Raw genomic sequence first — 26416 nt, forward strand, 5'->3', positions numbered from 1 at the left:
TAAAATACCCTCTATATACAGTGTACCGGATAGAGTGAGAATATACCGGGCTGCTTTTAGAACCGAGTTTTAGATCAGGGCTACATGCCTGATACCGCGAGCACTGATGATGAAAGTCATACTGTAACCAGGCCGGTTTAAACATCCTGTGTGTTAATATTTAACCTGCGGCAGAAAACAGCTAAAGTCTGCTACCTCAGATTATTACACGTGTTACAGCTCACAGATAGTCAGGAAATACTTTAGAAAGAGTGATAAGGGTTTTTAAAAAATGAGTGATTAAGAAATTAAGTGAGAAAATATAGTAAGAAATTGTGAGTAAGAAAAAAAATGTAAGTTAGAAAGTAAGAAAGAATGAGACAATAAAGCAAAAGTGAAAGTAAGAGTAAGAAAGTAGGGAAAATAAAGCAAGAAATGTGAGTGAGAAAGAAAGAGTGCGAGAAAGTGAGAGGATAAAGAAAGAGTAGTGTGAAAAGATAAGAAAAAAAGACTGAAAAAGTAAGAAAAGAGCAAGAGTGAGAGAGTAAAAAAAGAGTGAGACAATAAAGCAAGGGTAAGTGAGAAAGTAAAAAAAAAAAAGAGTTACAAGCAAAGTGAGACAATAAAGCAAGAAATGTGAGTGAGAAATAAAGAAAGAGTAAGAAGACAAAGCAAGAAAGGTCTGTAAGAAAGTAAGACAGAGAGAGAAAGTGAGTGACAAAATAAAGCACTTAGCTTGTTTTTCTGTAAGAAAAGATAGCTACAGTTAGATTAACATGTAAAACCTCTGATGGGAAACAATTTAGGTTTCTTTCAATTTATGCTATATGCAGTTAATTTGCTTGCTCCCGTACAATTTGCTTCTCGATAAATATCTGTTTGAGTTGAACCATTGAGAAACACACCCAACCAGTCATGCTGTAAAATTCAGTCTTAAATCAGTCAGAGGGTTAAAGCTAGAGTAGATTATATATTTTAGAAATTATTTTAGACTTTATTTTTTGAATACCCTTTGCATCCCAGTATCAATATAAACATTTTGAAAAAGTATGTATGTTTGGAAGCTGCAGGGCTGTAAAAACCTGGTCCAGTCCATCCACCAAGTGATTGGAGATTTGAAACCAAACGAAACGTCTACTTACCTGCCTAGCTGAGCTAGGTATGTAAAGAATGATAGAGAAAGATACAGTGATTGGACAAATCAAGATGAATAAATGTATGATTTCTACATAATCAACCATCTTAATATAACATCCTTCCCACTAAAACCAGCCATTTTAAGCGTGAAAATTCAGCAGTTTTTCCCCAGTTATGATTTTCAAACACAGAAGAAAATAACGACTTCACAACTTTGTTACAGAACAAAGGATTTACTTTTAAAAGCATGTGATGATTCAGATCCTTTTCAAGGTTAGTACATAATATATATAAATGTGCTAAGGAAATAAAAAGCATTGTAAGACATGGACAAACTCTTTGAAATAAAAGGTTATAAACTATTTACAGGTAAAAATTTACAACAGCTCTTTTACACGTATCAAACAGTTGCGTATATACAGCCTTCAGCTGCCAAATACAGGTAAACTTGAAAAGAAAGACAAAAAAAAAAGTTTCACATTTGTTTACACCGTTTAGTCGGCCACAGAGTGGTATATAATAGAAATAGAAAGTTACTGAACGCTTGTTAGGATACATTGAAATCTCTCGCTATGAACACTGAAATAAAAGATTTTACTTCACATAAAATGTTAGCATGTCAAAGCTCCCTTTGTTTCCAAATTAGTACTTCTTTCCTAATGTATCCGTTCTCATCCCATATGGTTCTGTTTTGCAGACACGGGCAGGTTTAGTCCATAAGCAAACTCCTGTAGACTTTATGAAGATGTTACTTTCTGTATCTTGAATCTTCAAAAACAGTTTAGCGGAGTAGAGGTGCTCTAGCTTTAGGGATGGCATGGCTGTGAGAAGAGAGAAAGAGAGAGATTTTATTAATTAGCATGTAGAAACATATTTTACAGCATTTCATCAAAATTAGCATTTTGTAACAGTTAAGTGAAGGGTGAAGGAACAGCAGGAAGCCAAAATGGTAGAGAGAGAAGGTGAAAGAGGTGAAATACCATAGTCTTGTAAAGCGCATTGATTGCAAAGAGTGTAGAGTTTTCCTTCTCCTGGACACTGCTCTTCTGTTAACGGGGGAGTTGTTAGAGTGAAGAGAAGAAACACATATATACACATGCCGGTTAAAACTACAGGTAATTTGATCACATTAAGCAGAACACTGCAGTAGCATTCACTACAAACTATTAAAAGAATGATTCAATGAAGAGCCACAAGGCACAAAATCATTCATTTTGTTAAAGAGTTGTCTAGCAAGAGAGAAAGTAAATTTATATGATTGTATGCCACAAGAGTGAACTGCTGAAGTGCCCTCAGGAAAAATGCACAGTCAGACTAAGCAGGCAGGACAGTGTGCAAAGCCGAATAGAGGGGAGCTAGACAGCCATATTCCTGCTAGAGACATGCAGGAAGTAAAGTATGCTCAGCCTATAGGGGGCTGCTTTACACTTACTAAGTTGAGGAGACTGCTGTGTTGAGGAGGAAATGGAAGCTGCTCACTGCTGAAAGGGCTTGTGCACTTTAAATGTGTCTGGTTGCTCAGGCTATCTGCAGCCAGAAGGTCTGGACTGACTTCAGAGAACTCGCGGTTCTTTTCACTGGTCATTACATGCAAGCTGCCTAAAGACCTTGCCAGTCTGGAATGTAATAATGGGCTGTCAAAGGGAAGGTAATAATAGATCATTTGCACAGAAAGACTGAGAACTGAATGTAACTCTACCAAGCTTGCTAGTTTTAACATGTCAAGATAATAGGGACTTTAAGCAGCAATGGTGGCAGTGTAAAGCTGGCTGTTTATTTCTAACAAGCACAAAGTGAAAATATTAAAACATTTTATATTATTTATTAATTTGAAGGATTTTTCTACATTTACATATTGTGTTGCATTCACTGGATTGGTTAACCACCCACTGAAACAGAGACCCATGCCACAAGATATTATGAAGGGACCCCGGTCTCCTGTAGAAATATAGACCTGTACTTTAGATGATGGGATTCTAGTTAATTTTCATGTTGTTCTCTAACTTCACTTTCAAATAAACAAATAAATAATGAATCTGTACAACCTTCTGTGCTGTAAAGTCCCTATTCAGTCACAACATTCCATGCATTTGCTTTGGCGTCTTAAAAATACCAACCTGTTAGCTCTGTTGGATCCAAGTGAGGTTCTGGTTCTTTTCCGAACATCCACATTATCTGAAGGATTTTGAGATTTTGCAGATTTACAGCGTTGTGCACTGGATTGTAGAATAATTCTGTGTGAAACAACACAATACCAAAACAGGTCAGGAAAATTAATAATAAAAAAAAAATCATCATCATTTAAAAAACAATAAAAAAATACCTTAAAGAGTTTGATGTAGACCTGGTGTGAATTTTATTCTCCTCTAACCTGCAGCAAAAAGACAACTATGTGTGAGAAAAGGCAGAACACACAGTCATGAATGTGACAAAGCCAGCTGCAGGAGCCATGTCATTAAAATGTTACAGCCTTGTGATGCACTCCTGCAGAGCAAGCAGACAGGGATGCAGTGTCATCCCCATACAAAACAAACAGAGCAATGCTTCGCAGAATGAGTCCTGTGCCTCACCACCACCCCCTCTATGTCAGCAAACTTCTTGGTAAATTGAGGTTTGGGGGAGGTCTCCCCAAAATACTGGTAACAGGAGAAGAGCATGCATCTCTGAGCAATACTAGCAACTGAGCAAAACTAAAAAGCAATAATTCTGTATAATTTTGTGGCTGAATATTTTCATACAATACTTTATACAAACAGCCTTAGACCCAATCCCATTTCTCATTCTTGTACCCCTACCCCTTGTTCGCAAGTGTCACTCTTTCCGAGGAACCAAATTACTAATTGGAATAGTTATTATTCTCCACTAAGAAATGAGAACATTAAAGAAAGAATACAGCTTCAATACCAGTCTAATAGCAATGTCTTCACTATTGTACTTGTCATTAAGAAAAGGGCCAGAAAACACTGAAACTAAATGAAAGATAATGCAATGTTCAATCACTTTTTTACAACAACTGAGCAGATTAATTAAATCAATTGTTTTGGGAGAAGAAAAAGACATAAATTGCAGGGAGAGCTTTGCCTTAACCCTAGACAGGAATACGCAAGACGGAGGGATAGGGCTAGGTGGAGAGGGGGCAAAATGGGAAATTAGATTGGTTTCAATAACAACTTTGTGTTAACTGCCCTATGAACAAATAGCAGTGCATAAACAAGACAGTTTGCCTTGAGAGATTACTGACAGAACCTGTAAGGAACCTTGTTGAGACTGCAAAGGGGGAATCATTGAGACAGATAAGATGTGAGCACACTTACAGCAATCCAAGTCCAGAGAGGGGTAAGTGGTACAGGCAGGAGAGATCACTTACAATCCTAACCCGTCTATACAGTAATGGAGGATGGAAGAGGGGAAGCCAAATAACAGCCACCACAGGACAAGGCTACAAAGTGAAGAAACCAGCATAGCTACCAGCCATCTAGACATGGGGGGACATTTTAAGTCAAACAAAATAACAAGGAAGGAAAGACAACAGATTTCCAGACAAGAGACTTCCTCTTTTCTCCACTAGAGTGTGCAGACTAGATCAAGCTTAAGGCTCACCACTTAATATCACCATTTTAGGGAAGGACCATCTACAGCAGAAATAGAAGTGCACCAAATTTGGCATCAAAGCCAAGTCTTTATACTTTTCTCCAAAGTTTTCAAACTATCTATAAAATGTGGTTCAGATGGCTGACTTGAGCTTATCCAGCCTGCAGAGGTGTGAAGAAAAGGGGGATGCCTGAGGCAAAACTGCCTGCAGCTTGCCTCAGGTACCAAACAATAAAGAGCCATGCATTCAAGATGTTAAATGCCATCCATCATGCAAAGGAAACTGAAGCTTGAGAATACCCACAAAACCCAATACATCAAGTTATCATGCAAGTCAAACAATATGGTTAGAACTCAGGTCTGGTTTGATGTGGAAAAGGCAATGCTTGTTAATGTTATATACAGAATGTAAACTGTTAGAAAAAGGGAAAATATAAGGCATGGTTCTGTGCTATGAGGCTTCTTCTCTTTAGGCCTAAATCTACCTCCATCCACTCTCTGAACTTGGTAAGATACAATACTATCCAGTGCAGACAGGGGTTTGTCAAATTTTGTCCATACTGGTGTTGTTATTAGAGATGCACCAAATTTAAGAAAATTCTAGGACAAAACTGGCAAAAAAATAAGTTTTGGTGTTCGGCCAGATAAATGAAAAGACACAATAATTCATACTGAACAATCATAAATGGAATATTCGTTTACACACAAATTGTGATTGATATTTGTTTACTACCCGGTGTTCAGCTAAAAGGTACAAGCTGTATATGGCTAAAAACCTTTCTTTGTTTACCAAAAGACTTGCTGCCTTCACTATTTACATTCCACTCACACTGCTGAACTACAGATATGGTTAAAGTAGCACTACTGAAGTACACTCATGATTTGAATAGCACTACAGAGGTTTAAGTATTGTGCTTTATTGGTTTGCCAGCTGAGATATTAAAAAAATCATCAGCGCTCAATATGTTTTTGGTATTGTAGTTGTAATTGCTTTGTAAAAGCAAGACAGAATACGTTTAAGCTCATTCAGTTCATTCAGTGGTGAAACAAGTGGCAAAACGAATGTGTTCTGTACTCAGCCAAATGTTTAGTGTCATCAGTATTATCATCATTATCATCAGTATCCCTAATTATGATAGAAAAACCCCTATCAAAAATGCATAATACTGCAGTTTCTCCCATATTGTATTGCATGATTGCAACAAATGGCTACAGAGCAACTACACAGCAAGCACAAACTTAATGTCTACAAAAGCATTTAATTCAGGCCAGAATCATTTTAACTAGAAAGCTTCAACTAAAACATTTTAAGAGCCACTGCTGAACAGTGATACGTGTGTCCTCCAAATGCCAAAGCTGCTTGCTAGGTGCACTAAAACAAATATACTAAGCAGCATCTTCGCAAATTAAAAAAATAATCAATAATCAAGCAAACAGTAGGGCAGCCATACATTCACTGCTTATTTCGAATAAAGACATCACAAACTAGGCAGTACTTACCTCCAAGATACAAAACCCACTCAGAGACTCCTAGTGCCCCATGTCTCTGCTACCTTTGCAATGCCAGACAACACTCAGGCCACAAAGAGCCCAGCAGACTGCAGCATTTTACTACCGTTTGCCTGCCGTGCGATAAAAGGCTTTTGGAATCTCTCTCCTTTTACGTTGCAGTTTTTACACTATTCAGAATAGGTGGATGGGGTTGAATACACTCTATTAAATCTAGATATTTTATGATCACTGATTTGAACCATGCAAAAACATTTTAAATTAAAATGTAACAATTCTAGTATGCAAACTAAACAGGACAGGGGCAAGATGAAATGAAACCACTGAAATGACTTGCTTTTCTGTCTTGAAATCCATATAAAAAAATAGCCCTATTGGACTGAGTGACTAAATGTGTACTAAAAGAACTATCCATAGGGAAGATGGAGGTACTTACGATAAAGACCCTGTGGATGCTCTTGATTGTCTTTTACTCTTCAGTGCCCTCAGTTTGTCACCTTGTGTGAGGCCACTGTGCTGCTGCTCCTCCTCCTCCTCATCAACGTCATCATACTGAAGAGAAATTAAAGAACAGAATGTACTGTACATCTTCTGGTGCACTTTGTAAAAGCATGGGAAGAGGTGCAAAGCAGAATGGAGGGAAATTTGAATATATATATATATATATATATATATATATATATATTATACTATACTATAATATGTTGATATTTTATTGTATTGTGATAAAATGTCTTAAAGAACGCTGACTCAACTATACAATTCATTACAGAGAATATAAAAATCTATTTATTGGATGATTTGCAGCAAAAATCTGAATAGCAGTTTTGAGAATCTGCCAGTTTGAAGTTTGTCTGCATGTCAAAATGCACATTGGAATAAATATTGTGTTTCATAAAAATGTCTTTAAATATTAGGATTTTCACATTTTGCCATACAGCCAAGTTTTACCGCCATCCACAGTTGACAGTAAACAATGGCTATTAATGATAGTGACCGGCGGTGTCTGGCTAGAATTTTCCGTGCAAACAGACAAGCAACTCTTGCAGAATTTACATCAACATACATTGCTAGAAGCCCTACACACATATCCTGCAGGTCAGTGCAGTGTCTTTCTACTTCAGATTTATTTGATTCATTATTAATTGTGCTGAACAAGTTTAAAACTGTATTGATTTAGGTCCTTCATTTTGAGATCTAGTGATCCACCTTCCAGTATTTCTAACCCCAACTTTAATAACTTATTCTACTTCAACCATCTAGCTATAGTCTTTAAAAGAACTGGATTTGCTGAATAGGTGGTGGCAGATTTGTGTCAATTTTACATTTTCAACCACTGTTTGGCATGGTCTTGACAGCTGCTTACCATGTTGGTCTTCCTGGGTGAAATGTTCTTGTTTGTCCCATTGATAGAGATGTCATCTACTCCTGACAGTATTCCTGTCACTGCTGTTTTGCTACAACCATTTTCCAGCTCATTTAGTTTCTGACGATGTAGATCACCTTCTGCCCACAGGCTGGACTGCTTACTGTTGGAAAAGGCCAAACAATATAACATAGTGTTAATTTTGCCTTCTATCACATACACACACCAAGTGTTTGACATCAAAATTTACAAGAGTAGTTCTGGAAATTTCATGAAGCACACAATTAACACTCTTTGCAGTCAGATTACTCACTCTTCAATGAAGTTCTGCTGTGGACCAATCACAGAACCCGGTCTGCAGATCCTGATCCAGCCAATGGCCTCAGCTGCAGTCAGTCTGAAGTGTTTCATCATGTAGCAGGCGATCAGCGTTCCAGTGCGTCCCAGACCGGCTAAAACCCACAAAACAGACCACTTACAATAAATGACTCCGCCAAGGTCATACACTGTAGCCCTATAACATTTTACAGAATTTGTACAAGCTAAATTATTTGAAACTCTATTTAAGAACTATTTAAGAAAATAAAAGTTACCTTTACAGTGGACGGCTATGGCACCATCAACATTCTCACAGATGTTCAAGAACTTGGTAACGATGGCATCGTTAGGTGTGCTCCCATCAACAAAGAACAAGTCATGGTGGTCAAACCCCACATCTGTGAAGCGTTTGGCATCGTACATTTTTTTGTTGAGACGTATGATGGTGGTTACATTGTGCTTCCTGAAGTATGGAAAGTATGCCTCAGGAGCGTGGAGTGGGTAACCTGTGGAAAACAGTAATTGGGAGCATTACAAAGTGGAACCAAAAATACCAAATGTGCACATTTATCATTGCTAAGCAAATCATAAAAAAAACATAAATTGTAGCACATGGCACCAAATCAAACATCTTGCCACATTTTTTCTAGAAATGTAACCCTTGTGCAGTTGTGTGAAAAAATATACAGTAGTTAAACACTTCCTCCTATTTATTTATATCTGTAAGGATGATTGTACCCATATAAATTGTAATATATGCTCCTATTGTAATTTACTTGACTACAATATTGGATATAAGGAGAGCTTTATTCACACATATTAAGAGTTTTTTTTAATTACTGAGTAGAACTTTTTTGTAGTTTTTTTACTACTATAACTGACTGTATATTAAAACAAATAAAACACTTTAAAATATTTTTACCCACAATATCATGCAGCCCTACACATCGTGCTATAATAAAATGTACTGTATTAAATGACACCAACAACATACCGTTCTCAATTTTGCTCTTTGGGTGTGGACCACTAAAGGCCAAGAACTTCCCAGGAATGATCCAGTTGAAATCTCCATTTTCTGCTCTCTGCAGAACAGAGGTGTACACACACAGAACACACATCTTCAGCAAACAGCAAAGGTTTTATTTGAAATGTATTATTATTTATTTTTACTTCCGTTTAGGATATCAAAAAACACACTACCTCATAATGCTCATATTCCCCCACGTCAAAGTTGGAGAAATCAAGCCATCCAAAATGCAGAGCCTAATAAACAGAAAATGAAACATTTACAGTGAGGAGGTCCAGCAGACTACTCTGTGTGAGGAAATGCTAAATTTACCCAAGAAATTTGTTTACCTTGTGTACAGCACGTAAACAATCAAGGATGTTCAGATGGTACATGGAAGTTCCAAACGATGCATCTCTAGGACATTAAAGAAAAGAGGGAACGTTAATACATACCATAACAAAATACACAAGTTTATCAGTGAACAAATATATGCTCATAACTCCCATTTGACAATATGTAACAGTAATTACCGGAAAGGAATATAATGGGTGTTTCTGGACATTAGCAGGCTATAAGCTTCCTCTGGTGTTTTCTGGAGATGCATTACCTTGAGAAAAAGAAAAAAAAAAGGCAAATTAGAATAGATAGAGTTTTAGCATTGTCTCAGACAGGTTTCACAAACATAAGTATACAGTATTCTTGTTGTCCTTTCACCTGTATTACAAAAGAGGTACAAGTGTGGCAGATACAGCCAAGTTTTCTAATTCTTCTGCATGCTGTTATAATAATTATATTATATTCATAAATATAAGAGAAGGACCTCAATTTTTACTGACCACAACATTGATTGCCCACTGTGTTTACTTTGCAAGAAGAGTCCACTAACATAAATAAGTTGCTATGTCGATTTTGTTTCTTTTATCTATTTATGAGGATGTCCCAAATATATGCCCGCTGCAATTATTTGGTTGAAAATGGCAAAAAGGCACTTTTAGTGTTGAAGAAAATATTATACTAAACAGTGAGGTTTGCTTTGAAAAGCAAGACAAAAATACTTTTAAATTAATGCAATAGTTTAAAAAAAAAAAAAAAAGGACAAGTCAAATCAAAATCTGCAAAAAGATGTGTTCAGTTTTCGGCATTCAGCCAAATGCTTGGTTTTGGTTTCAGCCACAAATTTTCATTTTGGTTGTTCTCTGTTCATTAAGAATTTGTTCATAATATGCTTGTTCCAGTTCCAATGCAAGATTATTCATATAACATGGAGGGAATAATTTTTTTAAAGAAAGTATGTGACTGCATGAATGTGCTTTTTATTTTGTTTTATCATTAGATGGTTAGATGGATCCATAGGTTTTAACGTCTTACAATGAGAATATTATAATTTCTCTCAATTATTTCTAGACAAATACACAAAATGATAGGCCTACCCATTAACTACTGAGCTTACAAAGCACAAGGATTCTACTCTGAGAGATGAGGAACGACCAATGCTAGTCATCTGGGAATACAGCCAAATGTTTTACCCTTGATCCAGAGACCTCAGATCTCAGCACGTGGCAACCCTGTTACATTTACCCGACTTGTACACATTTCAAATAACCCCATACTCACCGCATACGATCCTATTAAATAAGCAGCATTTGCTTGTTTCTTTTTGTCACCACACGTGAAGAAGACAATTTTCTTTTTGGCAAGGGAAAAAGTCTGTTTTAGAAGGAAAAACAAAATAAGAATTATACAGAAATATTGACAATAATAACTTATTAACTTCTATTTGACCCATCTATAAGAAGATTCTATGTAAAGGCTGTATGCTTAAGTAAACATTACATAAGTGATTGCGCAACTCTGTGCCAACATGATAAATCTCCATTACCTTCAACTTTTTGTTGAGCTTGCAACAGAAGCGATAAAACATCGCCAGGTTGAGTGGGCCAAAGTCCGCGTAAAAGCTACAATAGAACAATGGGAGATTATTATAAATGCTGTAATACCTACTGACAGTGTAAACATTCTATTATCAAACTGAAGCATGTGTACACACAGAGGTGACACAAAAATAAACTTTATTCATTCATTTCATGAGCAAGCTGTTCAATTACATAAGCATTTCCCTGAGACAGATAGCAGAAACAAGTGTGCTGCCTTGTACTCCACTTACCCCTGACCTAAAGAGCATCTCTAAAATTAGTGAGTCTATGAAAACTCCCTTCATGCAGCTTTCCATTTAGATTTGAATGTCAGACGTCCTGAGCTCCACTTAGATAATTGCACACATTTTCAAAAACATTTCCTAAGTATTTCACCTTCAGTAAAGTCGATTTCCAACTCTGAAAGGCCTCATGAACTCAAAGATGCATCTTATTAAATCATACAAACAGTGCTGTTCAACTTTTAAACAGTGCATGAATGTGCAAAATTCTGCAGATTGTGTTCACAACTGGAATTGCTAACAATGCTTTTTAGTTGCATTCACCAGAAAACACTGCTGAAGTATTATTAAAGCAGTTTTTTGGTGTCCAAAGACTTTAGCTTACTGTTTTAAGAAAAGTTCTAAATATGGAAGGATGTCTTTCTACGTACTGTTAAGTAAAGTGTGAGTTAAGGGGAAAAAAGATATTATCAGAATGGTCTGGTGAGAAAAACATACCCAGTGTGACAGGTTTTTAATAGTTTTGCCTTAAATATAGTCTCAGAAAAAACAATTAATACCCAAACTAACAACAAAAACAACAACAATAAATGTTTCTCTATTGCATCACTAACAACATAAGAAAACACTATAGCCAAGTTAGCGATAGTACCCAACAATGGTCACAGGCATACTCAGCTAACAGTAACCCAAAAGAACCCATGGTGGCGTATGTCTGTAACTCATTAAGAACCTAGGGGACACATACTAAACATCCTGATTGCTTTAATAGAACAGTGCTTATAATTGCGCTACTGAACCTTTCGCACCTTTGTCACATATTTTTTGCTGATGTAGATAATGCTTTTACTTACATACTCCCCATTTCACATATTACTGTAATTATGTACAGATTGCTATTCTTGGTGTGAATTTAATACAATTTAATATTTATATTTAGTTAGGTTTTTCCTGCTTTATTGTATTTTTGTACTTTTCTTTTCAGGTGGGATACATGTTGGGGAGAAAATAAATAATTTCATTGTAGAAGGAAACTTGTTTCCTTACTGTGCAGGTAATAAACTCCTTGAATTTAATTTAGCTCTGTTCCAACCATTTAACATTTTTAATCCAAATGCTTTAAGTAACATTACATTTGAGTTACTTGTTCTGACACGATTTAAGGTACAACTTAAAATACAATATTTTACATTGTTGTTTTATCATTTAACTAGCTACATTACACCTTTAGAAAATATTTGCCACATTTATTTCTGTAATTCTAAATGCACTGTAGTGATGTACACAGAGAGTGCGAGATGTTTAATGTTTTCACTCATGAGGAAGAGGATGAATGTTTTCAACTTTAAATTCAAATACAACTTTAAACATTCAGCTTTAATTATATATAAATATATATATATTTTTTTAACCCAACATCATCTTACTTTTCATACGAGAGCTCTTCATCTATACAGAAGCAGTGCCTCTCGTGTGTGCTCCGGATCTTCTGCTTGAGGACAGCAAAATAGAGCTGATCTAAAAAAAAAAAAAAAACAATACAAAAAGAACACATCGTCTTGCATTCGTGCATTAACTAAAAAATTACACTGGCTTTCCCGACGCGCTACATTGTGTGCAAAATGTAACAAACACGGTGCTTAAGAGTAAAATAATCAGAGTTAAACACGTGTCACAGGCAAATCAGCAGCGAGCAGAAAACAGGCAGCAGATTTGAATTCGCGTCCCGGAAGTTAGCTTTTACCACTGAGACTGGCGAGCACTCCTCACTCCACTCAGACAATGCAGCGCTAACTTGTTTACAGAGCGAGATTTAAAAAAGAGAATCACGATAAAAAACATCAAACACTCACCTTTGATGAACTCAATGCCGCGGAGAGGGTCGCTGTTTTCTTTGGACATTTTGATTTTTTTGGGTTGATTATTTTCTAAAACGTTTTTAAAGCTTTTTGTTGTGTTTATATATATATATATGTGTGTGTGTGAGTGTGTGTGATTGTTTTGTTAAGCTACACTCATTTCTCAAACAAACAAAAAGTACAGATCCAGTTTACATTCACTAAGCTAGTATTAAGGCCTAAACGTCCAGACTAAACCTCTGCACTAAACTTAAACTAACCTACCTGAAAAAAATATTTATATATTTAAAAAAATAACGTTAAACTAAATGTTGTCCCAATTCGAGAGGTCAGTTCAGATCCTACGTGAACAAAAATTCTGACTTTTTAAAAAAGACGCAGACAAATCCAGTAGGTTAAATCATTTAAAGCTCCTCAAAAACAGAACAACACATCCAGACAGCAGCTTTTTAAATCTCGCCTCCTCCAGCCCACACCACTGAACTGAACTCTTGTCTTTTTCTTCTTTCTTTTTTCTTTTTTTTGGCTCACACGGCTGCAACTTTGTACCACACTGCGCAACTGTAGCCCGCTCCTCAAACGCCATTGGCTGAAACGCTCAGGCTCAGGCGCGTCAATCACTTTAGGTCCCGCCCACCCGAATTTTAAGTTCGCCAAACGGGGGTAATAGAGGCGATTCTATTTGGAACGTTGCCTGAGCCGTTGCTAGGAGAGAAGCTGCTGCTACTGTCCAATAGGATGGAAGAAGAGCGCTGGACTGAAAGCTTTGATCTTTGGTTTTGTCGCTTTTAGTCATTTCTTAAGGTATCGCCCAGTGATTAATGCGGGAAGCGCAATATAGCGAGAGCTAGAAGAGATAAATGGGTCATTATGAGGTTGAATTGTATAAAATTGTAGAGGAATAATGGTAGGCTAAAGTTTTACTGTGAGCATTATAACTTGATTTTACAGCCTACAATGCTGATGCAAATCCAAATCCAAAAAGTCAAAATCCACCCCAGGATTTTTGTGTTCCATCTGCTTAACCCTTTTAAACTTAAATTATTTTCAAGTGATGGAAAAATATATAAAATAATGCTGTTTTCTTTCTGCAATGCACAGAAAATACGAATCTATATAAAATCAAATCCAATTAACATTTTTCCCCTAAACATGATAAAGTGTCCTAAATAAAAAAAAACAATAAGTAACAATGAGCTTGAATTACTTTATTTTATTTGTAACATCAAACTAAAGACACTTTTTTAAATTCTGGCAACTCTGGTTACTCATTGGACACAGCCTCCGATTTGTCCTATTATAATAGTTTGTATAGTTTTACCCTAATCTGCACTACTAGTTTATTTATTGTCCGCTGTTAACATCTTTACAAATGTGCACTGCTAAATTATTATTATATAACTGCATTCTTGCACTGTCTGTATGGCTGACATCAGTCATCTTTTCAATATGCACAACAACTGGTGTTTATTGTTGTTTTACTGTGTTTATTTACACTGCTTCCATTACACACCCACTAAAAGACTCTACTTTTGTACATTATTTTTATTGTATTTTTATCTGTATAATTCTATATTATCCTTCTTTTTAAAGTCCTATGTACTATGTATGCTAATTTGCCCCTGGAAACAATAAAGTATCCATCTATTTCCATCTAATGTCTGTGTTGTTGATTTTTTTGTCCAGTGCAGTGGGCGGGCCTAAGCCACTTTTGTATTGGATGGTTTATGATCTTTTCCGATCTACAGCTTTATCAATTAGTGTTCTGTGCAAAAAAAAAAAAAAAAACATTTGAAAAAAGGAAAACTACATGATGCTCAGTGTCATTGACGCAGGGTCTGAAAGGGTTAAGCAGCCAAGCTCAGTTGGAACAAAAACAGAGATGGATTTTTTTTTACTTTCAGGATCTGGATTGGCCAGCTCTCGAGATATAGCCTGTGTGTGCGTGTACTGTTAGGTGTAGAACCGGTATAACCAGTGTAGCATACTGTACTAATGTTTGGAAAACACTCAAGAGTGGTAAGGATAGTCAGTTGTAATACCCAGTGATAACAGCCCCCTCCAATACTAAGGTGTTTACCTGTTATAGGGATGTAAATATAAGTCCTCGGCTCCGCCTCCTCCCTCTTCGCAGCGCATAGCCGTTTTCTGGACTCGGGTCGTCGCTCGCTCTTGCGCTTCATGCTGGGTGGGCTTGTTTACGCGCTCACAACTGGCGTTCCGCGCCCGCGCTGCCGAAACTCGCTAGTGAGACGCTGGGATCGTGGCGGCGGCGCGTGTCCTGCATGCTCCATTCGGGCCCAGTGCAGTACAGTGCAGTAACAGTGCAGTGTCGTCCTGAGAGCTGGCGCTAATTGGAGCTGTTTCTATCGTGGCTTTTCTTCCACTGACGTCCGTCCGCAGGGCAAGTTTCTGAATCCCCTCGGTGTGACGTCAGCTGCGCCATCCACTCAGCCTCGCGCAGGCAGATATTGGGGGGAAGGCGAGCTGAACTCACGGCCAAAAGTTCCTTTTAGGTAAATTAGCAGCAGCAGCAGAATAGCATGCAGCTAATGCTTACAGGGAGACTCCACCCAATTTTTGAATATTTCTACATAATGTGATCATTGTAAGCACAGTCATCCAGAGTTAGGCCTGTCACCATATCTATATACTAGTGCATCTAAAAAAATAGAATATGTTTGAAAAGTTACTTTATTTCAGTAATTCAGTTCAAATTGATATATATATATATATATATATATATATATATATATATATATATATATATATATTCTTTAAGACAGTTGGTACCTTTGGCTGTGTGGGCAGTATGCCAAGTCCTGCTGGAAAATGAAATAAAAAGGAGGGAAAAAAAGGAAAAGAAGAGAGACTAAAGTAAGCTACAGTATTCAACCTAATTGTCATTTATATTATCTAGGTATTCTAAAAAGGGATATTACAAATGAATCTGGCATATTTTTTTAAATTCTTCAAAATACCAGACAATATATATCGAAGCCTCTTAGTATGCAGCATATTTGCAACTTCTGTAAGCCACATTTTAAATATTGGTGGGGTATCCAAAACTTCCTATTTGATAGGAGTTAGGGCAACTGGAAATACACAGAACAGGGAATCTATTCTTAATGTAAATTCCTTAAATGAGAAACTCGTCTTGCTCCGCCCAATGCCGCTCTCTACTGGCGCATCACAGGTATTTCAACTTTCAGGAAAAATCTGAATAAGACGCTGGAGAATAAGAACTTCAGCCTCGTAAGATTTTTCGGGAAAACACTGCAGTGACTTTACTTGATATAACACAGTGGACCAACAACAGCAGATGACATTTCTCTCTTTCATCACTGATCATCAGAATATTTTGCATTTCATTTGGAAATCAAGGTATCTGGGCTGTTGTTGTTGTTTGACCTTAAATTTTGCCACCAATGTCATTACTTGGTTTGGAAAAAACAAAAATAAACAAAAGAAAGTTTTCTGTAATTATTTCATTGAGCAATCCTTCATTTCAGCTTTTGACGCCTACTGTGTTGTACCCTTATGCTGGTTCAAATGAACAGGAACGAACTATTTGGTAGGGAATTACTAATTCATAACAGCATTAAATACATATCAGTATCTTTAGTATATGCACAGTCATTAATTACAGATAAAGTTATGAACAGAACCAACACTAAACATTTAAACATCAAAATAATGAAAACAGAAACATAAAAAAAGAAAGAAAAATATAACAATAAATTACCATGCACCCCTCTAACATGGACTAGCCCGTTTAGTCCACACTGGGCATGCTCCAATTTACCCAGGGACTATAAAAAACAGCTGAGAAGGTTAGCACTCTTTTGTGCCTTTGTAAGCTGAAATTCTTTCCCGTGGTAAGTAGAGGTGGTTAGAACATAGAAAATATTTGCTTTTGACTAACAAACCTTGGAGAGAAGAGAGAGTACTTTTATGTTCAGATGATCAAGTTTACCCATCATGTCTTAACCTAGATGCCAAATGATTGAAGTCCCATATTAACAATTAAACATTGTGGTTAGAATATTCTGTTAATTATGTTTTCACTTCATTTAATATTTAAAATGCATGCTCCAGGAGATCCTGCAATAGGTTAAAATGGGTGTCTGTTTTTTGCTTGTTAAAGTAGTATAATTCCACCTAATAAATTGCTACATAGAATTTAGAATGGGTATGTGGTTTTGGAGGTTTGAGTGGGGATGTCTGTAATAAAGTATTCAAGATCACTCCCTAAATAAGGAAATCTCATTTCTAAAGTTTCAGTTGAGTCAGTTGGTGTGTCTAACTTATGTCCAACAGCTTGTGTTTGAGCTTTAAGTATTTGTTCATTTCTTTTGAATTAAGCTTGTGAATTTCAAACAGTGATAAAAATATTTTGATGCATGTTCATCTTTTATTGTGCTTTCATTATTTTTCCAAGTTAAAATTATGATTGCAATGCAGATTTTCCATTTCCAGTCAGTCAGACTGTTCTCCTGAAGCACAGTCACCTAAAGCACTGTCAGGTTTGTGTGACTGACTTGCCCTGCCTTTTTTTTTTTTTTGCTGGAATGAAAACCTGTGGTTTCACCAAACTTGTAAGATTTTTGTTCTACCATGGGTGTTCATGTGTGTACACTCATTCATGCATTTATTTTCTCAGTTTAGTAGCAGCAATGCAATCCAGGACATCACTGAAATCTGCTGGTCTGTATTTTTTTTCCCTGTTAAAATTAGGTTTAAAGTGATGTAGTGTTGAAGGCAAGAAATAAACTGTTTTGTAAGTTTTGTCTTTAATAAATTGTCTGTTTGCAAGTTTTCAGTAAAGAAACTAAACAGATTCAACTAGCCAATCTGCACATCTGAGTAGTTTTAAAAATGCTTTATAGGATTCAGCAGCCACATAAATGGTCATGAAACAAATGACTACAAGTGTTTTGGCCATGATGCCTACTCTAGAAAATGCTTAAATGAATAACTTTGCATTCTAAACAATTGACTATAGCATGGGTTTCTTAAAAAAAAAAATAAAGCCTGTATTGTGTCCATGTCATTAATCATATCATCTAATCCACTTCCTTGTTTCACAATCTTTCTTCACAGGGAGCAAAATTAACATGGCCAGCTGACAAAGGTCCATTAAAAAGATCAGAGAAGCAACCTTTATTTAAAAAAAAAAATAATAAAATAAAAAAACTTGGATGACTTGTTTAGAAAATTATGAATTCCTTTATTACAAAAAACACCACTTGTCTCTTGTGGATAAGATTGGACACCGTTTAGCCTCAGTTGAGAAGGAAAGGGGTTTAAAATTCTTAGAAAGCTGATTAAGTTTTGGGATTTTGTGAGCATGCAGAAGAATCATTTTAAACTGTGCAGGTGTGATGCGGTCTCCTGTCAGAGCACATAAATCCGATTCCAGGTTATGTTCAGCGAGCCTTTTCAGGTCACAAAGCTCTCTGCACTGTCCCAACCCCAATCCTCTATTAATCCTATTTTTTGCACAGCCTCTATTGCGTTCCTATTTGGCTTCGTGGCTTGCTTCACTTTTTTTGTTTTTACTCTGGGTGAATGAGCTTCTGAGGTCTCCATTGCTCTACCAGCAGCTTACCTTCAGTAAAACTGAGCTGGATCCTCTTTTAGAGGCTGTACATGTTTCAGTTTAAGCACTCTTCAGTCTGCAATGAATATACTTTGTATTGCATGAACTTAAACAAAATGTCAAAATTAATTTACTGAACTCAACTGGGTTGAGTTGTCGTTGAGGTGTGAATAAAATACTGGTAATACATGATAACTGAATAGCTTAAGCTATGGGTTAATTGTTTAAATAAATTTGTGATTCCTAGTCTTTTCACAATCATGTCTTTTCTTAGATGTCAATAACTTTGGGATGTCTGTTAAAGTCCACCATCTGCATTCCAGCCAGCTCTAGTAATTGGTTGATGGGTGCTTGATCAAATCGATTCATGTCAAAATGTGCAAAATGAACATCAGAACCTGCAAACATAAGAGAACAGAACAATTATTACAGTTAATACACTATTACATTACGAGAACAATGATAAAGAGTACATCTTGAAGTGCCTTCTTAAATTAGGCACCTGGACCAACAACGATAGCTCCTCCTTGCTGGAGAGGATCTCCTTGGAAATCAAACACAGGGCTGGTCATGGCACGCCACATGCTCTTCAAACTGCCAACAAGCATACTGGATTTGACATGTGGACTCTTGGAGGCTGGGGACACGAACAGGAATTCATCCTTATTACATGCAATGTGCCATAATTACTTAAACCTAGCATTAATTTCTCTTCAACACAGTTATATGAACACAAGCATCAATTTCACTGCAGTGATGTTGGATTGTCAAACAATTATAATATAACAGAAACTCAGTTATAATATTCAATTCTAACACTGTGTTAATGTAAAGACACGACACATTTCATGGGACAGGACCTTGTATCCTGTCCACTGGAAGCTAACAAATGCTGTACTGACTTGCCGATTACGCGTGTGGGCTTTCTGCATTAAATGTGGATGTAATTTCAGAGTCATTTTTCTGTTTACACAGACAATTCTAGCCAGATGCTGCCGGTCATGATCATTACAACCCACTGCACTGTCCACTATAGGTGGTAATGCCTCCAATGATGTATTGCTGGTACACACATGACACCGTGAATCAAGAAACTTTAAATGCCTGCACAACTTCAGAAATGTTACGTCCAATTTATCTGGTATTCCCCATCAATCAAACTCCAACTCTGCTCACAAAACAGCATCTCACAACCTATACTGGTATTCTTAAGCAATCCCCTGAGGTAACATTTTATGGCCAGTTTACATACTACTGTCCCATGACTTCTACTCCAACTTGTCCATTAACTGAATTTTAAAAACTTGGTATTTTTCATTATAATCCATTTATGTTGTGAATTTTGCCAAATTTATCTAATTTAATAATGTGATAGAATTGGCACAAATATTAGTCTTAAATAATACCATATTAAAATCTGGATTTACACTGTACATAAACTCAAACTGAAATATCCATTTAAAACTAAATCTGTTTTCTGGGATTATTCCAGTCAATGACAGTTGGCAGGTTTTTACCTGTTTCCATAAACGTCTCTCCTCTTTTCATGCCAAGTTTTTTATAGATTTGTCTTTCTGGATCAACATATATTTCATGCTGATATCCTGTCAGAGAGCAGAATGCCTACAGGACAGGGAATAAATATTGCAGCTTGACATTTCATTATGTACAGCACAAGGTCTGAAATAGATCAAACTGCTCTATAACTGTCTCACCTCTATATGAGAACAAGAGGCCTGGCCAATGACAACCAACCGGACGCCAGCATCCTGCATCAGCAACACAGACAAATTATTCTCATTCAACTGCAAACTCTGCAAATTATCATTACTGATCATTAGTGTTGTATTTGTACTCACCAGTAATGCCTTCTGTGATATCTTGCTTAGATCTTCAACATATTCTTTACATGCGAAGCACAAGAAATTCTGTCAGAAACCCAAAACACAATTTTGGTATGGTTTGATACTGTTGTTTTCATAAAAAAAAAAAAAAAAACACTCACTGATCACAAGCCATCAAACCAAGCTACCAAGCTGAACTGCTTGAATTTTTGCACCAGGATTGGCATAAAGTTATCCAAAAGAAGTGTGTAAGACTGGTGGAGGAGAACATACCGGGGGTTGTCCGTATAGAATAAAACAACAATACTCATTTTAGTCAAACATATAACTATTAATAGCAAAATCAGAGAAACTGATGCAGAAACTGAAGTGGTCTTTTAATTTTTTCCAGAGATGTATGTTTTAATTATACTTTTTTTTTTTGAAAGTCAGAAAATTCTGAATCATCTAGTTCTTGACACATTTTCAGTGGATGATAATATATATGATAATATTTACTGGTGTTGTAGCTCAATATAAAGTACAGCCCCAGAGGAAAGCTTTGTACTCTGTACTTACTATTTTTCCTAGTGTGTGTGTGTGTGTGTGTGTGTGTGTGTGTGTGTGTGTGTGTGTGTGTGAATCAGATGTAAACTGATTAACCACATTAAACTCTCAGTTGTAAATGCATGTGATTAAACTACAAAATACAAAATACAATCCAGAAACTTTGGAACCTGAAGGGACCACAGGTCTAAACAGGGCCCACCAGTTTCTCAGAGCTCTGCTATATAAACATGGTTTTATTAGCTGGTCTAAGTTTAAATACAATTTAAACTTTAAAACAAGTACAAACAGCCTATTCTTCATATTCTAGAACCTATCAAACCAACTTCAGCCAAATTCAGTAGAATTTTAACTTTAAAACATGTAGATAGTTTATTTTTCGTATTAGGAGAAACAGAGGAAACGCTCTCTTACTCTTACAAAAATGATGATAGCTCTGCTGCTCTGGAATAAACTCCTAAAAGGAGCCGGAGCTCCGTGCCGGTCATATATCAGACAGTCCTCCGCCTCGCTGACACTGAGCTGGGCCGCGGCTCGGCTGCTCTGCGGGGCTGAACTGGAGATCTGCTGGGTTATTGGGAAAACGGCAGCCATTGCTCCGCTGCTGTGTGTGCAGTGTGTTTTTCCGGAGGGTAAACCGCCAGGCCCGGGCTATTTTTGGCGTTTTCTTGACGGATGAAGGGACTCAGCACGCCCAGCCCTGCTGAGGCTTGTGCTGAACAGAGCTTTCAGTTCTGAGACCTGCAGAAAGTTCTCCTCCTCCACATAAAGGGCATGTAATAAAATATCACGGTTAGATTGCATTCAGACACTCTAGACCGAGTTTCAGATTATCTCTATTTATTACAGCAAGCGCGATAACAAAAAAAAACGTTACTTATGTGTTTCTGATGATTAAACTAGTTATTATAGAGTTGTGATGTGTGTTACAGTTATTCACCGCTCACAGTTCAGAGACTCCACTATCAGGACTGTAGCGCCCTTACTGGCCAATCCGAGAACACTACACAGTGACGCGAAGCCCAGCCAATCACAACCAGCGAGGGGTTGTTTGATTCATTGTACAGAACCGACTCTTTCGAATGAACTGATTCAATTAACCGAATTCTCACAAATCAACTGAGAATGCCTGACCAACTGACACACAATCGCCCTTAACATTGAAATGTGGTTAAAATGTTGAAACAGCGTTGAAACAACTTTAATATTAAATGGTTGAACAAACGCTGAAGTTTGTTCTGTCTTTTGAATTAGCATTTTACATTTTATCACCATACAATTTCAAATAACAGATCTTTTTACTTCAATTTGCTGTAATTGCTTTTTAATTTGGCACCAATTCTTCACCATGCCTGGGGGTATGGTCATATTCTTCTTGTTTTACTGTTGTGTTTTTAAGATCAAATGTCCAAACAGATTGGTAATAGTGGGTAATGTTCAGCTTTGAGTACCTTGCTACGTTTTTTTTTAGTATTTATTTGCTTTAATATTCTCTAATATTATTGTTTTTAGATTTAAATTAATTTGTATTATCTTGTAATTTTGTTTATTTAGATAATATTACTTATTTATTTACATTACATAAAGTAACTGTTTACACTCTAAAACCTGAACCAAATGGGTTAAATGTAAGTGGATGGAGCTTAATGGTTAGTCTCGCAAATGAATTTGGTTTACACTAAATTAATTTGCATTTAACACTCGCGGTTAAATGTGAACATAATGGTGCAAATTGGAAATTAAATAGATTTACGCTGAATCAGCATAAAATAACCACAAAACGAGCAGCAGTTGAATGAGTCATTCAGTTGAATCGACTCGAACGACTTGTTGATTCATAATTTGTAATTTGGTAGAATTGTCTTTAACAAAGCGGTTAAATGTGTTAAAATGTGAGGAGCATAACGATGCAAATTGGAAATAAATTTGTTTCAACAAAAAATAACAATAAAACGAACAGCAGTTAAATGAGTCATTCAGTTGAATCGACTCAAACGACTTGTTGAAAAGAGCCGGTTTAAAAAATGATTCACGCGAACGGCACGGGGCGGGACTTCCTTTATAGTAGCAGAGATTCCCGGATGTGTTTTCAAACTGTAAAGAGACTGAAGTAGCTAAGCAAGTTGCCTCTGCCTGCAGGCTGGTTTATGGCTCCGGCTCGGCTCTCTGCCTCCCAGCACTAACCTGCTTCTGCCCGGATTATGAGAGCGCGGGACAGGGGCGGGTCACGCCGCGCGGACTGCTGGTGAGGAGACCCCGCTGGTTTTGCGGACAGGATTCCAGGATTGCAGGAGTCGGGGATGTTGATTAGCACACTTAGCTAGCTAACCTAGCAGCTCCCCCGCTATCATAGCAACGAGACAGCGCTTCAGGGATGTTCCCCAGTCTTAGCTAAAACAACAACAACACGAGCAACAGCAGTAACACCGCCATGGAGCAAAAACTCCAACCTGTTGATAAACACTGGGCTAGACTTACAGACCACCCAGGGCTTTACTTAGCTAGTTAAGGTTAGCTGTCCAGGTTTCCCCCAGTGTATAGTCTTTTAATTAAAGGAATTTATCTAACCTAGCTGTTAGGTTAGTAAGGTTAACCTAGCATAGCAGGGGTTGAGCTTCTCTGAACTCTTAGTTAGTTAGTTATTTAACTTAGTTACAATTGTTGACAGCCAACAGTCCAGGGCTAAAAAATATTGTGATATTAAACATGTACAGCTCTGGAAAAATTAAGAGACCACTTCAGTTTCTGAATCAATTGATCTGATTTTGCTATTTAAAGGTAAATGTTTGAGTAAAATGAACATTGTTGTTTTATTCTATAAACTATGGAAAACATTTCTTCCAAACACCAAATAAAAATATTGTCATTTAGAGCATTTATTTGCAGAGACTGAGAATAACTGAAATGGCTAAAATAACAAAATAGATGCAGAGCTTTCAGACCTTAAATAATGCAAAGAAAAAAAGTTCATGTTTTAGTTTTCCGAACAATTCAGATGCTTGTTAAAGCAATTCATTCAAGTATCACAGCATATTCCCCAATGACGCCTCCCTGAGTCTGACCAAAGCTTCACAAACTATGTGATCTAGCCAGAAGTAAAGTTGTTAGCTTCAGGGAAGATCGCTGTAATTTAGGCCTCACCGTTTGTTATTGTTATGGTGGTGATGTAAAAGAATGGTGTGCTTCCCTGTATAGTTGTGTGAGTCAGATAACTTCATGGTTATCTGGTTGTTTATGTGTCTGACAGGCTATTTTAGTGCAACTTTAATTATTGTGTCCAGATACATCAGAACCTAGGAGATGTTATGGGTAGTTGTATTTGAAGATAATTGATTAGTAATATAAAGCCAGGGGCCAACTGCATGCTTCAGAAATGGCTGGAGTATTTTGCTTGTACTGTCCCTCACATCTCACTTCATGCATTGTCCACTGAAAATAGAATCCAACTCGATTAGAACAGTTGCTACATAAGCGAGAGAATCCAGAGGTCAGCTTGAAGGATTGCGATAGTTGTTTGAATGGTAAAATCCATTCCATAAAATCATAGGATTATAAAGTCTCATAATGTGGCAGCCAATTAATCTGTGACAGTGAAGCTGTTTGGGTGGAATGGTTGTTGGTGGTTTTTAATCATGTTTAACTTGCAGCACTGGGGTATTGGGTTCAATTCCCTTTATGAGTTAAGTTTCAGTGTTTTCCTCTTGTTGCCTCCTACAGTACAAAAACATGGTGAACGGGTGGGTTGATTGCTCTCAGTAAATCTTGAATTGGTGAATCTAAATTGCCCTGGTTTGTGTGTACGAGTGTGTATTTGTGTGAACTTGTGTCTGTATAAGGTTTGGCATTCCATTCTGGGTCTGTGCCCTTAGTGCTTGATGCAGTCCTGGTTGAGAGTTGTTTCAGGTTTCATTAGTTGATTGCCACTTCTCTTTTGCCACTTGATTGAGTGTCGAGTGTAAAGGCTTGTGTAGAGGGTTGATTGTAAAGCGTCCTTGGGCTCTAGAGAGGCAATATATAAGCATAACTACTGTATTCATTCATGCTTTTGCTTTTGCTTCTTGTCACCAGAGTCACCGTGAGTCATCTATATGGGCCATCTTCTCTCGAAAAATGGTTACTGCCTGAAGAAGAAAACTCGGAAGCTGCGCAAGAAGAAGAAGAGGAGGAACTGCTTCCTACGGGGCCCCTGCATGCTCTGCTTCATCGTCCGCAGCACCAGTGAAAGTCTTGAGGACGAGTGCCCCTACGAGAGCACCGGTGGTGCGGCTGTGGCTGCCTCCAAGCTTGCTGAACGGTACGTGTCGTTAAGCACGCCTGAGGACTGTGCCAGGTTCCTGCTGTCTCCAGGGGAGTTGGCCGTTGGCTGGGAGGGCCAGGGCCGGAGGAGCTTGCTGTCCGCCGTGCCGGCCAAGCTGATCGGAGCCCCTCCGTTGTTCCGCTGCTCCACGGAATACTCCGAGATGGTCTGCAAGCGCAAGAGTGGCGAGCCACGCCGATGCACGGCTCCCTGCAAGCAGCCGCGTTGTGCTTTTCACGAGGCTGCTCAGGACGAGGAGGCGGCAGAGGAGACGAATACCCCTCCCTCAGCCGGCCAACGCCTGCTGCCCCAACTCTGCCCACTTCCATCCTCTTCCTCCTCATCTGCCTCATCCTCAGAGGAAGAGAGCTCGGGCGTGGGCCTGCAGGCAACAGACTCGGGTGAAAGTCCCAGCAGTAGTGCTGCCACTCCAGAAAGCTCCTCCTTCTCCTGCCCACTTTCTAACAGCGACGGGTCAGAGGATGGCAAGAACTCGGAGAGCACAGATACGTCCCGCATTAACCACCTGCCATCCTCCATACTGCTCAAGGTATGTGCACTGATTGGTATAGGGGGCATGCTCTCTGTTCAACATGGTGCTATTGGTCAGATATACTGGTAATGCCTGTTAAAGGAAAAGCAACAAAAATGAATGTATATTGCCTTGAAAGTTCCCATTATGTCCATAATGAGTTTGTGTAAAGATAAAAATGTATCCAATATGATTTAAAACAACATAAGTTTTGTGTTTAAACAACTGTGAAAAGAAGCTAATCTGTGTCAAATTAAAACAAAAAGTCAGATATGTGCCACCTTAATCCTGTAATGTAAATGGCTGGTTGGATTTAGAACACCAATGAGCATATGATGTTTCAGTCAAATCAATGATTTTAGGCTACGTTCACGTTGCCAGGCTGAAGTGACTCAAATCAGATTTTTTGCTCAATGTAACTCAGATCAGATTTTTTCATCAGACAAAATCATGGACATGCGACATGAATGTGAACAGACAAATCGGATTTCATGCATCTTTTTACTTTTAAGCATGCGCTACATGCTTCTCTCTCGTACCCACACATCTCTTGTTGCAGCTGTGCAGCTATAGCTACAATACCTATACCTTGACCTATACCTTGAGCATGTATTTCTGATAAGCTGTTTGCTCTCCGTTGAGCAAAGGATGCTCCACATTTAAGCTGCTAAT

The 26416-nt window shown here is 37.6% G+C and overlaps 3 protein-coding genes across 10 annotated transcripts in view; 1 reads left to right on the forward strand and 2 right to left on the reverse strand.

Moving 5' to 3' along the window:
• Positions 1-1339: 1339 nt before the first annotated feature.
• On the reverse strand, positions 1340-15419 carry cdc14b (cell division cycle 14B). Of its 7 annotated transcripts, none has more exons than XM_015607075.3 (17): positions 15004-15419; positions 12492-12582; positions 10789-10864; positions 10524-10616; positions 9440-9516; positions 9257-9323; positions 9101-9163; positions 8895-8982; positions 8176-8406; positions 7896-8034; positions 7583-7745; positions 6653-6768; positions 3440-3487; positions 3234-3350; positions 2549-2732; positions 2097-2162; positions 1340-1937 (listed from the first exon to the last, which is right to left on the reverse strand). In XM_015607075.3, exons 1-17 carry the CDS (start codon positions 15104-15106, stop codon positions 1923-1925), a joined length of 1737 nt encoding a protein of 578 aa, XP_015462561.3. In that variant the 5' UTR covers positions 15107-15419; the 3' UTR covers positions 1340-1922. The 7 variants fall into 7 exon arrangements, with proteins under 7 accessions (XP_015462561.3, XP_007254122.3, XP_007254125.3 ...); XM_007254060.4 differs by having other exon boundaries at positions 2549-2750; positions 15004-15418; XM_007254061.4 differs by lacking the exon at positions 15004-15419 and adding an exon at positions 12918-13430 and having other exon boundaries at positions 1341-1937; positions 2549-2750.
• A 2280-nt stretch (positions 15420-17699) lies between these two features.
• Positions 17700-21892, reverse strand: prxl2c (peroxiredoxin like 2C). 2 transcript variants are annotated; one of them, XM_007254057.4, is made up of 6 exons: positions 21336-21892; positions 20385-20453; positions 20241-20294; positions 20043-20148; positions 19028-19162; positions 17700-18923 (listed from the first exon to the last, which is right to left on the reverse strand). In XM_007254057.4, the coding sequence occupies exons 1-6, from the start codon at positions 21507-21509 to the stop codon at positions 18796-18798; spliced, it is 666 nt and encodes a 221-aa protein (XP_007254119.2). In that variant the 5' UTR covers positions 21510-21892; the 3' UTR covers positions 17700-18795. The 2 variants fall into 2 exon arrangements, with proteins under 2 accessions (XP_007254119.2, XP_007254118.2); XM_007254056.4 differs by having other exon boundaries at positions 21330-21887.
• Positions 21893-22991: 1099 nt separating this feature from the next.
• Positions 22992-26416, forward strand: part of fbxl17 (F-box and leucine-rich repeat protein 17) — a 426729-nt gene continuing 423304 nt past the window's right edge. Inside the window, exons 1-2 of the mRNA XM_007254053.4 lie at positions 22992-23160; positions 24984-25762. Of these exons, the coding sequence (XP_007254115.3) occupies positions 25004-25762 (759 nt within the window). The 5' untranslated portion in view covers positions 22992-23160; positions 24984-25003. The remainder of the gene's footprint in view (positions 23161-24983; positions 25763-26416) is intronic.

Source organism: Astyanax mexicanus, chromosome 12, assembly GCF_023375975.1.
Source record: "Astyanax mexicanus isolate ESR-SI-001 chromosome 12, AstMex3_surface, whole genome shotgun sequence".
In the NCBI taxonomy this organism is placed as follows: domain Eukaryota; kingdom Metazoa; phylum Chordata; class Actinopteri; order Characiformes; family Acestrorhamphidae; genus Astyanax; species Astyanax mexicanus.

What these genes read in the sequence shown, in the direction of transcription:
- cdc14b (XM_007254060.4), bottom strand. Translation starts at nt 15,106, where the DNA reads ATGAAGCGCAAGAGCGAGCGACGACCCGAGTCCAGAAAACGGCTATGC. An exon ending in ACCCATTATATTCCTTTCCG is followed by an intron (nt 9,324 to 9,439) that starts GTAATTACTGTT and finishes TTAATGTCCTAG; the next exon opens with AGATGCATCGTTTGGAACTT. An exon ending in CAGCAGAACTTCATTGAAGA is followed by an intron (nt 7,746 to 7,895) that starts GTGAGTAATCTG and finishes CTTTTCCAACAG; the next exon opens with TAAGCAGTCCAGCCTGTGGG.
- prxl2c (XM_007254056.4), bottom strand. Translation starts at nt 21,509, where the DNA reads ATGGCTGCCGTTTTCCCAATAACCCAGCAGATCTCCAGTTCAGCCCCG. An exon ending in CCTCTTGTTCTCATATAGAG is followed by an intron (nt 20,149 to 20,240) that starts GTGAGACAGTTA and finishes CCTGTCCTGTAG; the next exon opens with GCATTCTGCTCTCTGACAGG. An exon ending in AGCTATCGTTGTTGGTCCAG is followed by an intron (nt 18,924 to 19,027) that starts GTGCCTAATTTA and finishes TTATGTTTGCAG; the next exon opens with GTTCTGATGTTCATTTTGCA.